Consider the following 18612-nt stretch of genomic DNA (forward strand, 5'->3'; position numbering starts at 1 on the left):
CACTGGAAGAGTGGTTCAGTTCACATGCCCCATTAGCAGTGATTTATCTGCACTGCCACATTTTTTCATTAATTTTCATTTCAAACTCATTTTTCCTCTTCTGTATGGCCATGAGGTTTGCATTCCTGATCAGCACCAGGTGCTCCCCAGGATGACATCAGATGCCCACGTGTCCCACAGCGGCAAAACTACCTGGCAGACCTTGGGAGCAGCAATGGGACAGCCTGGGAAAGCAACAGCCTGTGCTCATCCTGCTGGTGCTGCACAAAGCCAGCGGCCTTGTCAGGTTCTTCACTTGGAGGACCAAGCAAATATTTAACAAGTTCCCCTTGCACTGTACCAGAGTTCATTATCTGGTCTCCTGAGCTCCTTCAGTCAGTAATATCCTCTAATTGATGTGATTTGGCACTTGGCCATGGAGTTAAATTGATTTGTAGGCCAGCAGGAGACAGCAGATGCCCTTTACACTTGAGAAAAGTGGCACGTGGCTTTGTTTACTGGCTGCTGCAAGGGGATGCCAGGGCAAGAGATGCCTTTTAGGGGTGGAGGAAGGGGGTTTGCCTTCTTGGTGTCCTCTTACCACAGCCCCTGTTAAGTGATGAGGTGTGACTGCCACCAGTGAATGCCCAGGGATCACGCCAGGGATGAAGTTCACCTTTCCTCTCTGACCCTGGGGAAGCTGGTGTGAAGGGTGAGAGAAACAGGGAATTCCCTTCTGTAAACCCAGGCAGGATGCAGGAGGCACCTCCACACTCCTTTGAGGGATGCCCCAACACAGGCTCCCATCTGTGAGCTGGGACCAATCTTTGTTCTGGGGCAGGAAAGTTGCCTCTGGTTGTGTAAGGGCAGAAGGAACAAGGACACCCCATCTGTTGCTGTCAGTTGTATCAATTATCACATTTCCAAATTGCTTTGTTACAAACTATTTTAGGGCATAGTCATGTAACTCTTACTCAGGATGGTCTGCAAGTTTTAACATCCATATGCAACTCACCTTCAGGTTTTACCTCCAGCATATTAACACTGTGGAAAGAGAAAGTCAGCATGGAATCTCAGATGTTATCATCAACCTAGTACTCTGAATATTTAAGTTTACTTGAAAGTCTCTTTTTATAATTATGGAAAAAAATTAATATAGTAGAAAAGCTAAGAATCTCACTTTCCACTTCAATCATCTTATTCCTATTCTGAGACTTACAAGATAGCATTGAAATATTTTTCTTATCACACCAGAGAGCCACATTCATCTATAAGATATTTATTGATAATTAAAAATAATAAGATTTCAATCACTCGTATAAAAATAATAAAGCTGAGTAAAGCAGAGTGACTGGTAAAGGCGGGGGGGAGAGTTCCTCATCCTCAGATGTCACCTTAGTCCAGCCATCAGGGGTTTGACAGAGCTGGAAGGATTTTTCCCGAGCACTGGCCAAATCCCACACGGAAGCCGTTGCCCTGGCAGTAACCTAGGGACAGAAAACAACAGACAGCTTGTGCTGTAAGGACAGCAGGATTTTACCAGGAATAAAAGTGAATAAAGGCATAAAGAGACCCAAACCGAAATGAAAACATATCAGAAATGCAATGAGGGATAAAAAAAAAAAAAAAAAAAGAACACCTGGAAGAGTTCAAGTAGCTCAGGAATATAAGAAAAAAAGAAGCACAAAATGTTAAACACAGCAATATGCAAGCTCAGTGAATTGATCAAAGAGCAAACAAGATATGCAACATTTCTGTTTTTGAACCTAACCTGGAGCACCATCAATCTAACTGGCAAAGCCATTTGCTGTCTCGCCCAGCCCTGCAATTAATCAGGTAAATCTGGATTCTCTTTTTGGAGCACTAGGACTGCTCTTGGGACATCAGGATGCTTACAGCCAGAAAGATGGTCATTAAACCTTGTCAAACAGCATGACCTACCCTCACAGAAGTTGTTTTGCTTGCTAAAATCAAGTGGTTCAATTCCAGGAAAAACTTAGCATCTGAGTCAAAGTACTCATTTATCCTGTGTTCCAGGAGTGGAAGGTCTGCTGGCTGCTGCTGAACTTGTGGGGCTGTGGCAGAATCTCTGAGACAACTCAATCTCTCCCTACTCCTGTGTGATGGAGGAGATGACACTGGGATGGAGATGTTGCAGCGCCTCTTGCTGCCACAGGCCAGCCAAGCTGCTCCAGAAACAGCATCCACCAGCAAAGCTGCAGGCAAGGCAGGGGAGGAGACACAGCCAGGGCCTTCTGGCCCATCTGGGAAGTCTGTTCTGGGAAGAAGCAGCTGAGGAGACCTACTGTAGCTTTCTGCTACAACAGCTGATCAAAGGAAGGACACAAGTGGCATATGCTGGGTTTTAAGGACTGATTTCATAGTTAGAGATGGATTTTCCTGATGGAATACATCAACCTTTCCTGCATGTGATAAAAAACAGCTGCCTTCAAGAAGCCAAGAAGGAGCTAAACAAAACAGACCTTAACTCCAACTCCCATCCTTAGCACAGGTCAGTGGAAACCTCCTCTGAGGAAGAGGATGGGTGGGCTCAGGCTGCAGGGCAGCCAAAGTTGTCACAGCACGAGGACAGACCCTGCCAGCTCTAACCCACGGTGCAGTTCTCACAGCCAGGCTGAAATGAAATTTTCCCAAGTACAGCAGTGTCTGTAAGTGCTTGTGTAAAACCACAGACACCATCCCAGTGTCTGCCAGGTAATCCTCATCCATAAACAATACTGGAGTGAGGTGCTGTAAGGCTCAGCTCCGCTTCCATTTGTCTCATTAGGCTTCATTGCCAGCTTTCCTTCCAGTGTCAGCTTATTATTTCAGTCCAGTTTAGTTATCCCTGCTGTCAGCCACGATTTAGAGCAGCACCAAGGAGAAGCACATTAAATAAAGCAAGCTTTGTGCTGCCAGCAGCCCTGGCCTGAGCTGTGTGTGTGCCAAGGAGCTACTGAGGGGTTTTTGCAGCTGGCTGCCACACACCATTCCCCTGCCACAGCCCTTCCCCTGCAATGCTCCCTCCCTCAGACACACTTCTTGGGAGAAAGAAATATATTTCTCTCATTTTATGTGTTAGGTCTCTGAAATAGCTCCCACATGGGGAACAAGAATATGAAGTTGAAACAGGAAACTAAAAATGATGGGTTTGGCACTTGGAAGCGCCCTGGGGATGAGATGGAATAGCACTAGCCCTGCCTCAAGGGTGCCTTAAGGCACTGGACCTGCCATACATCACTAAAGAGGAGCAGATCCCAAACTGTCCCAGCAGACAGCCCCAGCAGCACCTGGCTCTTTGCAATGCCTGATCACCACAGTCACAAACTGCTGCCAGTGTAAAATAGCCCAGCAGATCGATGAACATGAGACTGTCCCACTGGGGCCACAGTGCCTTCATCCAGGTCAACACCAATGCCACTGTGCCATCTTTAACGATTAAAGACATTCGGGATTCAGAGTATTTATGTAGGTAACACAGCTTGTTCTGGGCATGGAGAACAACGTGGGTCGTGGACCAGCCCCATTTGTCCCTGAGGTGGCTCCCCGTGGCAGCAGTTCCCAAACAACAGGGTGCTTCTAACCAATATCAGCGTGAACATCCGAAGGGATGTTCATCATACCTAACTGTACCCTAATTTAGGGCTCCTGGCATAGTTACTGGAGGGAGACTGGCCACTCCAGAGGGCAGTGTGGCACTGGGAATTGCTGGAGGAGTGTCTTTGCACTGGATGTATAGGGAGCCTGTAGAGGGCAGTGTCAGACTCCTACATGTGACAGCATGAGTAGTTGGGGGGTTGTTGGGAGGCTGAAGGATGTAAGAGGTATTGGGGACTCCTTGTTTTCATCATCTATGGCTTTGTCCAGTCAGTACCTCTCAATCTCCAGTTGTCACAGCAGCTCCCTCTGTAAAACTTGCAGCACCTCACAGAATCACAGTTTTCAAGGCTACTGCACAGGCTGCCAGGTGAGACACTGGGGCTCTGGCTGCAGCACCACCGAAACCACTCACAGAGCCATTGCTTGGGAGAATGGAATACATGCATTCCTTTCTTTTTTCATCACAGAAAAGATCTGGGGGTTTGTTAAAAATCTTTCTGAAAAGAATTACAATTTTGGATTTTGTCAAAAATTCTAAAAGTCCTGGTTGGATTAAGAGGACACAGGTATGTAGGCTCACGGTAACATCACACCTTCAGGTTGCTGCACAGGCGTTAGTCACTCACATTTTATCTGCCCTCAGTCACACCTGTAAGTGTTTTCCCATTGCTTGAGCCATTTGTTCCTGTGCAGACTATCTCTGGTCACATCAACAGGATGGAGCAGCTCAGAGCCAGGTGTGGCACTGGCTGGATCTCATCTGATGACGCACAACATCCCACAAAACATCCCCTAAACATTCAGTAAGCAACATAGCAAAGACATGCAGGCTAGAACCAAAAGTTTCTCATGACTGTTCTTGCCAAATATTTGCCACCTCAAAGCCATAAAGGGGTTGAAAAGATGAAAGTTAAAAATGTATTTGTTTTGCACTAGGTTTGGGTTCAAAAGAAGTAGGAGGGGAATTTGGATCACAAAACACCATGGAAGATTTTAATTCACAAAACCCTGAATTTATAGAGATGAAAGCTAAAACCATGTCCCAGCATGAAACAGCTCTGAAGCAGAGCCCTTTTCAGAGGGGAGCTGGTCAGCTGTTCTAGCAGGCTTCATGCTGTTTCCCACATATTTGATTTGCAACACACTTCACTGAAGATGCCTAGGCTACAAATGAAATATTATTTGCAAAATAACTTCTTTCAGCATTTGCTGAGCTCTACTCTACATGCAAACTTGAACTGTGGTGGCAACAACACATCAACTGCTTCTAGTCCCAGGGCATTTTCACCCTAAAAGGCAAACCTACCTCCATCATCCCCTTAGCACTCACACACCAGCACAGCAAGAGCATTAAGTACTTAGCAAAGCCAACAACCTAATTTGGAAAGCATTTATGGCAGGGAAATTTCTATCCACCTGCTTTTGCCTCCTGACAGGTAGGATGGAAACAACTGTGCTTGCATGGCAGGTATGTACAGAGCAGCCCATCTCTGCACCAGCTGCTTGCCCTTCTGGGATCAATCTATGGAACCGTGTCCTCGATGCAGTGTGAGAGCAGATATCCACCTTTACCTGTCAGAATGATCTCATCTCCGTCCTGCAGGAATTTACGAGACTGTCCACTGCCAAGAGGGATTTCTTTTGTTCCGTTCCAGGACAGCTCCAGCATGGAGCCGAAGCTCTCCGGCTCCTGCAGCAAGAGTTTGTAAACAAATAAACAATTTTTTAGTATCTCTCCTGCTGTTCAGCTACTTGCTGCTGGGACCAGACACACAAATACGTTACCTCTAAGGAACAGAGTTTTGCTTGATTTAATTCATTGACACGTTGGCTTCTTTCCCTGCCTTTGCATTTTAATTGCTTGCTGGCTATCAGCAATGATGCTTACAGCTGTTATCTGGTGCATTTAACATAGTGCTCATAACCCTGTAAAAGCAGTTTGGGTCTGCCACAGCAAGAATGGAAACAAATGGAGGAGACTTCTCCAAAGCCATTGCTTTTATGTAGTCACGTTTCAGACTTTTAATTACATTTTATTCTTTAGAAGAGCAAAGCTGGCTGAATGTTTGTGAATCTTTGATGCCATTCTGCCAGTACAACAGCTGGAAGATTCGAAAAGCACATGAGAAATGCTCAAAGTGGAAGTACAGGCATCCCAACTTGAAAACAACTTACCTGAGGCTGTCCATGAGACAGCATGTACAGGATTTGTATCTGGTGTTTCAGAAAGTGTGAGTTACCTGTAAATTAAAACAACTGCCCACATGGCAGTTCAAGGGGAATAACAGCTCGTGAAGTTGACTCCAACTTCACTGGGAGAAACTAAAAGTTATACCCATGCACCTTTTACATTCTTAGTAGAAGTAACAAAACTGCATTTTATAGAGGATAAATGGGCTGTGTGGATTCTTGGACACAGAAATTAATTTGCAGCTATTGTAAAACAATTCTTAGGGAAAGGAATACAGGAGAGACCAAAAACCAAATACCAATTAAAAAAAAGAAAAACAACACTGAAAACACTTCACAGTGTGATTTTGGGGCTACCAAAGCAGCAGCAGACCAAAGTGCCTGGGAAAGAACTGCAGATAGTTCTGTGGCTGCTCAGATCAGCCAGGATTCTCACCCAAGCCCTGCTGAGCTGGTTCTGCATCACTGACCAGCTCCCAGTGACTGTCATTATTTAAACACTTACGGGTCCACTGATGGTGCCAGAGGCCAGGAGATCTCCAGGTCTGAGGTTGCACCCGTTGATGGAATGATGAGCCAGCTGTTGTTTCATGGTCCAGTACATGTGCTGGAGGAAGGAGGAAGAGGAAGCTAAAGCAAAGAGGGCCAAAACTCTCTGGTGAGCCATTAGGCTATGCAGAATGTATTGCATTCTTGGGAAGATGCTGGTGAGACTGAGCCTAAAGGAAAATTTCCCTCTTTAATCAGGAACCTTCAACAACCTAAAAGCAACATCTACAGTTACTCAGTAACTGCATTCTGAGCAGTTATCTGGCCTGGCTGATGGTATTTATAAAACAAACACTTTAACACGCAGCTTAGTCCCCTAAAATTTCCCTTTTTTCATCTGAATGTGATTTTCCCTTTTCTTCTTCCTCTCTAAGGCCAGCACTACTGACCCAGGCTCCGTGATTAAGTCCAGTATTTTAATGGCTTCACAGAAAATTCTCCTTATTACTGATTTGCTGACTATTGATTTACTGATTAAGGTAATTACTATGCAAAGAGCCAAAAATGAATATGAAATTGATTGAGAAACGCTGCAGCTGGCACACAGATCTCCTGGCTTCAATCAGTGGGTAGAGGCAGAGCTGCCTCGCTGCCCACAGAGGGGCCAGGGCAGACCCAGGCTGGCAGCAGTGAGTTGCATCTAAATTAGAGCTGTGGCTGCAGAGCTGTATTGCACCTTGGCATGGCAAGAGGCAATTCCCTCTCCCTGTGAGCCCTCTGCTCTCACTGCCAAATGGACACATAACTTAGGATGCTCTGAGCACCCCAAACCAAGCAGTGGAAAGAGCTGCCCCCTTCTTCAGTGCTTGAGCATCCAGGAGTTTCCACCCCACAGGGGTGAACCATCACCACCCTCCAACCTTTTTCCCCTCTGTCTCCTGGGCAGATACACACCAGGCTGGATCTTCAGCTGCATTGGAACAGGCTGCCCAGGGAAGTGGTGAAATCATCACCACCCCTGGCAGCGTTCAAAAGGCGTGTGGGTGTGAGGGACATGGTTTAGTGGTGGACTTGGCAGTGGGGGGTTAATATGGGGGCTCACTGGTCTTGGACGTCTTTTGCAACCTTAGTGATTCTGTGGTTCTAATGCAAAAAAATAGAGTTTAAAAACTGCCTAAGGCTGGAGCTGATGGCATCAGCAAGACTGCAAACAAACAAAACATACTGGAGTCTTACCTTGAAGTTGGATCTGCATATAGTAGTTGGTGTGTTCATTCCTTCTCCTGCAGAAAAAAAAAAAAAGAGTAAGAAAGAGAGAAGCAATTTGTTTGTGTTGGATGAATGATATTGGAGTCTTTTATTTTACAGATGGATGGAGACTTCTTTCATCATTGTAATCCCTACAGAGAAACCAGTAATAACATTTTCTATTGCTACAGAGACCAGTATTTCATAGAAAAGAAGTGTTTTTTTTCTGATGGATAGTACCAGAGTAGCATCATGCTGCCCATTTTCTGTTCTCTGTTGTCCTACAGGAGCAGCACCTGGACCTAGCAGTCAGCAGGGTCATGAGCTGGGGGCTGAGCTGGGTTAACATCTGGATCCCACATCCATGTGCACTTCTCACGACCCATTTACCCCTGCCCATGCAAGGGGACCCCACGGGGACCCTCCTCACCAAAAGCCAATCATCTGGAAAGGCATTCCCTCCTTGGCACATTGCTGCATGGCTAATGAGGAGCAAGAAGAGCTTTGCCTCTTTCTCTGACAGAGGTAATCTGGGCAAAGATGGAAAAGAAGGACTGTGGAACCAAGAGCAAAGTGACTGAAAAATGTGGTGATTCTGCAATCCTTAACTGGCAATTTCAGCTTTGTAACCCACTCAGCTTTGCCATACCTTTAATAGCAACAAAGAGATTGATGTCAAAAGTGTAGGGTTCTTTATCCTGAAGGTAGGGCAGTGGCTTGGGATCCTAAAAGCAGATAATAGGCATCACAGTCTAAACAAACAGAAAGGAAAAAATTCCACAAGCCACCCGAGTGATGTTTTGTTTACCCAGCCTGTGCTGCACATCCCATTCATTTCACTGTTCTTACTGCTCAGGTTATCTCTTTGATTGGTCTCACGAACACACTTGTAAAGATCTTTCTGAACAGATATGATATCCACATAATCTGATTCCTTTTTCTGCACATGGGCTCCAAAAACCACCTTCATCATTGCAGCATGGATGTTAACCCAAAACAGAGTGCTAAGCACACCTTTGCTCTGTGCCTGTACAAAGAAGATGGTTTGAGGTCTCTGCAAGACTCTCTGTAACCCTTTCCTATTTTAACTAAACATTTACATAATGCAGACAACTGGAAGTACTTGAACAAAGTGTTTTGGCTTGAGTCCACCCCCTCTCCATTGCCTGCTGGATGCTCAGTGCTACCAAAAGAAGCTCTGATCAGTTTATTTTCCAGGTGTTTTAAAGGAGAGGATTTTTCTGCCCTGCTCAAGCAGGATGACTCAGGGCACCACATGCCAGGGCCAGTGACATCAATGAGCACTTGAACTCACAGGGCCCTTGGTGCCTTCATATGTTCTGAAGCAGAATCACACTTATAAACTCCATGAAGACAATGCCTGGCATTTGTACAGCTCAATGATTTCCACTGATGGGACCTTCCAGCTCTGCTGACATTTTTCTAGCACTGCTTTTCCTTTATTTCAACCCTTTCTCCTGCTAACCTGGACAGGGTTTGGCAACACAAATGGCATGAGAGCTTCCATGGTGACAACCCACGGAGAGATGGTTGTGCCAAGGCTCTTGCTCAGGAAGGGACCCAGAGGAACATATTCCCATTTCTGGATGTCACGGGCTGGGAAGAGAAAATTCAAAGCAAAGCAGTTAAATGCATCCTAGGAGTTGCACAGCCATCAGACCTGTGAGACAGTAACGTGAATTGGAGATGTTACCCCTACCCTTTTCTACCCATCCTAATTTCAATCCATTCCTTTTGGACCTTCAACCCCATTTTCTTTGACCAGCAAGATTAGGAAGAAAAAAAAATCAGCAATAAGTAAAACAAGTCAGGCTATCCCCATATAACCAGTATTTTTATCCCTAGTTTAATTAATGCTTTTACACCCAGCTAATGGTCTTTGCCAGTCATAGGGCCAATTTCAACTAGTTAAATCTTCATAGAGACTGAGGGGTTTGTGATTGCCAAATCCTTTTCCTTCTCCTGACACTGAAATCAATCACCATCCTTGGAATCACCATCCTCAGGGCTGCTCTATCCCTGCCCAGAAGAAACTAGACTGATATTAGCTCTTTTATAAGTAAATAAATCTCCATTAGGCAGCAATTTCTGGTTCTACTGATTGATTGAAGGCAGATTAATATAGACACTGAGAAATACAGACAGCACTTCATTTTCATCCGTTTCAGCCATACCCAGTGGTTTCAGTGATCGCTATTCTACTATTAAAATATGTAATTTATCCCTCTCTAAGGCTTCTCATGACACTGTAACCCCCTCTCCAGGCAGACTCCTGCAGCACTGGTTACCGCTCCAGTCGTTCATAAGGACCATCCCAAAGATGTGCTCGTGGGCTTTGCTGATGGGAATTGGCTCCCCATACTTGTTTCCAGGACCTACAAAGAATGCCTGAAATTGAAAAGCAACACACTGATTGAGTTTTTTTAAGCTAAAAATCTTTACTGCACAGAGGATTACAGGCACCAGCAACAGAGGCTGGACAGGATGGGCTGTGCATTTCCCATACACATTTAGAAAAAACCTGTGGACTACTCCCTCTTTCTTCCCCTCCATGAAGCTGGCAGGCTTGATTTACTTAAGAACACTGTGTTGCTAAGAGACAGGCATTAAACAAGGGCATGATGTTGTCAAAACGAAGGAGTGAAAAGCGGTCCCTCCTAATTACAATCCGGATGCAGAACAGGTTTGCCCACTGAAAGGGCTCTGTTTGCTGCAGACAGTGAGCAGGAAAGAGTTTAAAGTCATCTGAGGGGATGCTGAACGTGGCTGGAGCCTGTTGTGACAGTGGAGAAGAGGAGGCAGATTGAGAAATGTGCCCCACTAAACAAAACAGGTCATGAACTGGGTGCCTGTACTCCCTCCCTTAGGAAATGTACAGTCTGAGCACATGGCAGAGGATTCTGTGGGGAATCAATTCTCTCTTTCTGCCAACAACGTGGAAGTTTTTTCTTCTGCTCTCGCAGCATCCACCAGTAAAACTCAGGCTGCAAAGTAGAGGTACCCACAAGTACCCCACTTCATGGGACTGCTTCCTCCTTTATAGCATTGATTTACAAAGCACAAGGTATTAAAGGCTTTCACTTCATTTTTGGTACAATTTGCCTCAACACCACACTTCCTCCACTTTTTTTTTTGTTTGTTTTTAAGGGGAAAGATGGGGAACAAATCATATAAAAATTATATAAATCATTCAAATGACATAAATCTTAGTGAACAGTCCTATACAACTCTCCCCTCTGGACCACACTAAGCCACAAGACACTGCACCTTCCAAGCGTGTTTTGTTACAACATCCACAGCACAGGTTTCATCTTTCCAGTCAGGAGGACGAGGAGTTTGAGTCACACTCCCGAGTACTCAGGGCTTCCTCTGCTCTAGACTCAGGCCTGTACTTCCAAAACTCACAGCATCCATTGAAAGATCCTGCTGTGGTGCAGAGGTAGCTGCTAACCAGGTAACAGGCTCTGGTGTCTGAAAAAAGAAATTCTGCCTGCCTTCTACCAGACTGCTCCACTGGTGCTCAGGTTGGTGCAGACAAGCTGCTCCCAGCCTGAAAGCTGTATGAGCAAACCCTCATCCTCGTCAGAAGGGAAGTTTTTCTCCTCAGAAATCTTTACTGCCTGCTGCACAGGCTGCTCAGAGGGGAACACAGAAATGGACCTTATAGGACACTCAGTTTAGAAGAAGCTAAACCCACCCTTTCTTCCCTGTTTCTATTTTAGTGTTTTTCAAGTAGTAAGGAAAAAACCAAACAAACCCATCTCACCATTTCTAACTCGATATCCAGACGTTTACAAGCACCAAACACTGGAGGTTTATCTGGGGGTAGGAGAAAGAGTATTTTACATCAGGAAGGCAGGCAGAGAAATAAAAGTAACAGAGAGAAGAAACAGCAGCTGGTGCTGCCTGGCATGGAAACACAAGATGGACTTAACCCAGGGCTTTCTCTTGACCTGACCCAAGGTTGGGCTTTAGACAAGGCCTCCTAGACCCTTCCTCTCCACTGCTCTACGATGTGGAGGAAAAGTAAAAAATGAAATAAGTAAGAATCCACATAGAAACCCTACCATGGACTCACCATTGTCAGGTTTCATTTGTCCCACAGGTCTCCGGATGGGCGTCCCAGACACCACAACAGACGATGCCCGGCCGTGATAACCAACAGGTAAGTGCAGCCTTGTGAAAGAGCATCACAGAGCATGGGTTAGCTGAGTACCACAGCAGCTTTTTGGGGTGGAAGCACCATGGGGTTGTGGGGTACAAAGAGAGAGCTCTGCAAAAAGGGAGATCGTTGGCACCTTACTTACCCTGGTACAAAGACATGAGAGAACTATAATCCAAAGCTACGTAGTAGCCAAGTGCCACTGCTCCAATTAATTCCTTAGAGCTTAAACCCTGCTTTTTTGTCACTCAGCAAAAACTAATTTCTTAGCTAAATCTATCTTTGAACCAGGGGGCAGCAGGGTAACTGGTGGGGCTGCTGCAACAAAATGCAGTGCCCTCGGGTGAGGCTGGGGATATGTGAGTTTCAGTTCTGGTATCAAATTCTTGACTCCTTCGTTCTCATCTGCTTTGAACTGAAATCAGAATGTTCCTGAAAAACTACTCAGATCTTAAAAAATGTATATATATGTGGAGATAAGCCTGCAAAACAACGCTGCACTAGAAAAAAATCTAAACCACCCACCAGTTTGGCATCAGAGCATTCTCCTTCCCCCTGAACATGATCCCAACATTTGTGGCATGTTGGCGTGAAGAATAGAAGTCAGTGTAATCTCCTGTATGAGAAGAAAGCCATAAAATAGGGATTAATGGTAGGAAAGTCCCTCATCTGCTGGGGGGGGCTAAAGCACATCATAAGCTGCTGGCAGTGAAAAGAGCAGAAAAGGAGAGAGTGAGAGTGCTGGATATGGGGATGTAATTAATAGCATGAAAGGGTGATTAACAGTTCACCTATAAATTATGCATACAAAAATGGCGCTTCTTTTTTTTTTTTTTTTTTTTTTTCCCATTAGAGAAGAGGGGGGAAAGTACAGGACATAAAGCAACAGCCCCCTTTCCAGAGACAAGGCAATTCCCAGTGCTTTTCCTCTTGCCGGTGGTACCCCGTGGAGGGACTCGGCTGATACTCAGGACATCTGCTGCCCTCTGCTGCCATCCTTGCAAACAGCTCCCACCCTTCAGATCCACGGGAAACCGGAGGAAATGGGGAAAAAACCCTCAAATTGGGAGGACACATTTTCCTTATGTTGTTTTGTGAACTCAGTAAGTGATCCTGCAGCTCCAGGAGGATCCAGCAGTAATCTATCCCCTGCAGTTTCAGCATCCCAGCAAAGGATCCAGCCACTCAGGACAAGCAAGAACCATGCACAGAACAGAGCTGCAGATCAGTGTTGTGGAATCCTTAATTCCTTGTGTCTCCATGATAGAGCCCTGTCACACAGCCAGGGCAGTGCTCTGCTCCCAGCACCCATGAGAGACAGCAGCCAGCAATTTTTTGACAAGCATATTGAACCTGAAGGTATTTTCAGGAAGGTATCACACCTATGGGAACTCCACGCTGTTCCTTTGGGACAGGCTAGGCTTTGTCCCAAACTGGGGCTGTGCTCCATGGAAGCCAAAAGCCCAGTGGGAACAGTGTTTGGATGGGAAATGGGCAGGTTCACATCCTTGCTCCTATGCAGGTTACACCCTCAAGTGACTTTGATCAAGTTGGTTTGGGTCCAAATACAATTTTCTGTTAGAAAAAGGAAAATGTTTATATCTCTATGGGAATATACCAATTCCAAAGCATTCCATGGCCTCATGGGAGTGGTGGTAAGATCTGGGATGCAGAGTAATGGTCTGGGAGTAGAGACTCATGCCTGTTTATGATGCCACGCTGGAGTATCTGCCTTGAAAAATTTTGCAAGGCCTGAATTATTTTCTGATGGCAAAAGGGGAAATTGTTGGAAACTGAACAAGTGTTTCTTGCCTGGCTGTAGTCAGGTAATGCCAATCTGATGACAGGAGTTATGTACCACCAGACAACCCTGATTTAGTGGAAATTGTATCCAGGAATGTTCTGGCTGCTATTGAGCTTCCCCAGGCTTTTATTCTTGTGCCACAGACAGCACCTACCTTTCATTACGTGCAATAATCTACTTCTGGCTGCTGCAAAACCCATTCCCTGTCACAGCTATGATCTGACTGTCTGAGCAGGCTGGAAATAAAGCAGCTTCTCTGGGCAGGAGCAAAGGGTAGTGCTGAGGAGCCCTTGGCTGTGGGGAACTCACCGATGTGGGCGGGCAGGTGCATCGTTGCAGAAGCTTGAGGTACAAACGCTCTGAAATGAAAAATGACGCCTTCAGCCCTCAGAAAACTTGCAACTCTCGCCTGTAAGAAGCACGTAAGAGACCGACTTGCTCTCCCAGCTCCTTCCTTAATTTAGTTTGCAAAGCCTTGCAGCAAAAAAACCTTGCAGAAAAATCTGATGACTGCACAAGCTGCTGTTACTTGAGATGGTTACAGCCGAGCATCTGCCAGGGTGCGAGTGGGAAGGGGGGCATGCCTGAGGCCAGCTGGGTTTCCAAGGGGCACAGAGAAACACCCTGTGCCCATGCCCAGCTCACCACTGCCTCTGCTGCGTGGGCAGGGTGATTTCATGGGATGTGGCTCTCGAGGTGGCTGATTTGAACTTCTGGCCCTGCTCCTGCACGTGTGTGCCTAAATCCCCCAGGGAGGAGCAGCTCCTGCTGGCTGTCAGGAAAGGCACTTGCAGCATTTAAAGCATCGCTCCAGACACACAGGAAGGTGTGGAGTTAATGAACAGACATTTTCCATCAGCGCAGTGAGGAGCAGAGCACAGTCCTCCCCTCCTGCCCCTACACCACTTCACTGACCCAAGTCTGAAGCCAGTTTGTGACCCCAGATTCAGTTTTAGCCAAGTCAGGTGGTTGGTGAGGACAAACTGTGACAAACTGCGTTGGTGAGGACAAAGGTGTGACAGGTAGGGAGGCAGACGCTGGGGAAGGCAGGATAGGTGGAGACCTGCAGCCAAATCTCCATGGAAGGCCATGGTGAAGGGACTGTGGTCAGAGAACCAGCCCAGCCCGCCCCACACCTGCCTGGGCAGCCCCACTCAGCCTCCACAGAGAGGCAGCAGGTCCAGGCACACCCCAGGGCAGAGTTTGGTGTTTCCAGGTGGAGGGTGACACCCCAGATCTCCAGGCACTTACAGGATTAATCAGAGATTAATCTTGATGTAATTAAGAGAAGGAAGCACTCAATGTGCTCAAACCCCAGTTAATTCCCACGTAGGAGGCAGGTGGCCACATTCAGACTTTTGATTTTGGTGCCTCAGATCAGAGGGTGACCCCAGTGACACAGGGCACAGCTGGAAGCTCACCATTCCTGCAGCCTCCCTCCGCTCCCTCACCTTCTCCGCAGCTCCGCGTTGTCCCTCAGGGTGGGCTCTCCAGCCGACAGCAGCCTCTGCAGTAAAGCCCTCGCCTCCGTCCACGCTGGCCGGCCCAGCCCCATGAAGGCGTTCAGGGTGGGCTGACAGGGACACAGAGGTGGGGGGACAGGGGAAAGACCACGTTCTGTTCATCCTTCACACGCATGGAGCTGTCCTGCACTCCCATCCGAGTGCTGGATGCCTGTGGCCAGGGTTATGCAGGGGTGGCTGCCTAAATCACCTGTCCCACCTGTTCACGGCTGCCTGCACCCCCATCCACCCACCACGAGTCCTCTGCGGCAGGACCTGCTGCATGTTTGCATCACCCCATCCTAACGCACCAGTTCAGGCCTTGGTGGCTTTGATATCTCAACCAGCTGTAACCAGAGGTTGTTTATATTTACCTTTACCCTTAGCACAACCTCCCTGTCATTAATATCCCATCCAATTCCTTGCCATGAAGTGTTGAAGGCATAAGCAGGATTGAATAGACTTTCAGGCTTTGTGTCAGCCCCCTGCATTGCCAAAGGCTGATGACACTTTCACTGAAAATGCCCTTTGGACCCCCAATGCCCCAGCTCTCCTTCCTATCACACCTGTGATGGTTTTCCCTGTAGCAGAACCTGCCTGACAACACATTTCTAGTTCAAATTCATTATCTCACCACTCACTGCTAAAATCCCTTGTGGAATATTTCTAAAATGTGTGTGGAAATGAGGAGAATAGACTGATAAATACCTGGTCAAAGACGTGCTGATGTTTGGCAAGAGCTGGTCCATTGAAAAGATGTTTAATGACGCTGAGATCCAAAATCTGGTCTCCAATCGCTACCCCAAGCCTGTGCCGAGGCTGCAAAGCAGTAAGAGGAGAGAGGAAGAGGAGTTTATGCTTGTACTCAAAAATCCTCAAAAAAAAAAAAAAAAAAAAGAGGGCATGGGGAAAGACAGTGACAACAGAGAGTTTAATCCAAGTGGGACAAGGGTCTGATACCACGGGAATTGGCCATTAACAGCCAGGCTGTGGGTCTGGCTGCTGAAAAATGTCTGTGGGCACAGAATCGTTGCAGACTTCCTGCAGACCCTGAGAGGTGGAAGACAGCCTAGCCCCATCTTTTGGGGAAAGGAAAGGACAGCACAGCAAGCAGAGGTTTCTCTCCCTTTCCCCCAGAAGTGCTTGCCCACCCCTCATTAATGACGAGCATCGCAGAGTAAGCCTGTACACCTGGAATACGCCGTGAAGCAGCCAAATGCTACTGCTCCTTTTACAGGTGAGAAACTGAAGCACAGACAGACCACGGGCAGGATGGATCCCATCCCTACAACCCTGTAACAGGAGAGAGAGGAACAGGCATTTCTGCACCCCAGCTCCTTCCCGGGGCACTGCGTTATTTCTGTACCCCACGGGACGAGGCTGCCCTGCACCGCCCATCCTCGCACCACGCGAGGAGCCCACGGCTTGCACGCAAAAACCCGGCCGAGATCCTCTCTCCAGGAACGGAGAGGAAGGGTGGGTTTGTGGCTGCGCTGGCCGGGCAGATGCAGCCCGAGAGACAAAGCCCCTGTTCATCCCCCGGAGCGTGCGGAGCCGGCGGTGACAGCGGGGCAGCCGCACGGACGGACCCACGGCAGCCCCCCCGCAGCTGCGTGGGGCCGAAAAAATGCAGACAAATTTCATCTATTTGCGTCTATAGGCAAACAGAGACAAACTAGTCACAATCGCTCTGTAAACAAGCTCACCAAAATAACCATCCGTGCTATTAAACCTGTTTTTTGGTGCTGTGTTGTTTGGTGTTTTTTTTTTTCCCTTTAATTTATAAACAGGATCCCAAGTGTGGTAATAAGTATTTATTCAGCAAACATTCCTGCAGGAAGAAAAAAACTAAAGGTCACGTCAGGTTAATTTGTAACTGGGATAGTCAGGGATGACATCAATTGTTTTAGCCTGAAATCATTAAAAAATTGGGCTACTTTTAGTACATTATTTTCCTAAACAATTTCCGTAAACCCATGCCTGTCTTGTCACAGGGTTTGGGTGAAGACGTTTTCTTCAAGTAGTTATTGAAGAAGGCAGAAAAATAATCCAAACTTGCTAGATAACAGCACACACATTTGAGAGGAGATTAAATGAACCATCTCAGTTTTATCTTTAGAAAATACCACATCAGAAAACACAATCTTCAGGTTTAAATTTTTTTTTTTTTCAGACCTGCACAGATAAACAGCAGAAACCAGGAGGTAATCATGAAGTTTCCATGAGCAAAGATAAATAAATTCTCTGCTTTTTCCTTCCAAGATGCAACTCTTGGCATGTTTTTCTTTTCTCCAGGAGGACTCATCTCTGGGGCTCCATCCCATCAGGCACTTGGAGATGTGAGGTTCAGCCTGCTTGGGCTCAGTACTCATGAAAAGAAGAACTGGGAGCTACCTCTTTGGCAAAAAGGTGAACCATGTTTTCTTATGTGATCATAAAACACAAGACCTGAAGCTGGCTCAACCTGTAGCCTTTGGGCACAGCTTTAAATGTAACACACTTGCACACGTTTAACGCAGCACTGCATAAACATGCCTGATAAAACACAACAGGTCAGCTGCAAAAAACAGATAAAATATACACTGGGTGCCCTGCTTTAATGCTTTGGCAGCCACTAACCAAACTCACCAAGAGCAGTATTTAATGTGGCTTTTTAAGGGTGACACTGTGATTACAATCAGTCACAAAGAAGATAAGAGATTGAGTTAAAAAAAAAAAAAAAAGTGAATGCGAACTGTGCTGTGCCTCTATGTAGGGAGTGAGAGGATCAAACACATATTTAACGATTTCACATAAATTGTCAAACACACAAAACCAACCGTATTATTAGCCAAAGTACTTCTCATCACTATTACCACCTCTCATTTCTTTTGTGCAGTTTTAAAGAAGCTGTCATCAAAACAATCACATAAGGAAACAGGCAGTGCAGCAACTATAGCTTTGCAGTCAAGCCAGAAGGCCGTGTGAGGGTCTCAGGCTGGGAAGTTTTCCTTTGTCCCAGGTTTCTGGGAAATTCTGCTCTCTCATAGCCCTGGAACAATTACAACACCCCAAGGACAAAGTTTGCTGTTACTCACCTCCTCCTTAGTGGAGAAAACCCCATAGGGGAGATTTTGGAGAGGAAAATCCGAGTCCTTGTCTACCTGGATGAAAGACATGCTGAACCCTGAGCAGTCCCTGCTCACAGATGACAGCTCCCACCTCCCGGGCGCTACACGCCTTCCGAGGAGGAAGAACCTCTCCAGGTGTTGTAACCCAGGGCAGAGAAGCATCAAATCCCACCCTTTGTCCTCAGACACAAACCAATCGCTGCTCAGTCGCCATCCCACCCCTCTGCCTGGTCCCCTGGCAGGTTAATCAGTGCTAGAGCTTTGCCTGAGTCAGCAGCTGTTGATTGCTCCCAGCAAGGCAGCGACCCTGGGGAAACGGGGTCTTCCTGCCCACAGTTACCTCTCCTGCAGGCATTTAGAAGTTGTGTAAATGTGGCACTTCATTTAGGGCTGGATTAATGGTTGGACTGGATGACCTGGGAGGTCTTTTCCAACCTTAATGCTTCTACAATTCTACAAACCTTCACATGAAACTGATGCCCTCCTGTAACAGGTACCTTGCTGTGG

At 46.6% G+C, this 18612-nt stretch overlaps 1 protein-coding gene across 1 annotated transcript; it reads right to left on the reverse strand.

Moving 5' to 3' along the window:
- Positions 1-1242: 1242 nt before the first annotated feature.
- FAH (fumarylacetoacetate hydrolase) lies at positions 1243-18253 on the reverse strand. Its single transcript, XM_050309692.1, has 14 exons — positions 18073-18253; positions 15704-15814; positions 14945-15066; positions 13803-13852; positions 12215-12305; positions 11606-11703; positions 11294-11346; positions 9816-9915; positions 8993-9123; positions 8156-8231; positions 7495-7541; positions 6275-6376; positions 5152-5269; positions 1243-1466 (listed from the first exon to the last, which is right to left on the reverse strand). Exons 1-14 carry the CDS (start codon positions 18151-18153, stop codon positions 1387-1389), a joined length of 1260 nt encoding a protein of 419 aa, XP_050165649.1. The 5' UTR covers positions 18154-18253; the 3' UTR covers positions 1243-1386.
- Positions 18254-18612: the final 359 nt, after the last annotated feature.

The sequence above is a fragment of the Myiozetetes cayanensis genome, unplaced genomic scaffold, assembly GCF_022539395.1.
Source record: "Myiozetetes cayanensis isolate MyiCay16 unplaced genomic scaffold, myiCay2020 scf14, whole genome shotgun sequence".
Classification (NCBI taxonomy): domain Eukaryota; kingdom Metazoa; phylum Chordata; class Aves; order Passeriformes; family Tyrannidae; genus Myiozetetes; species Myiozetetes cayanensis.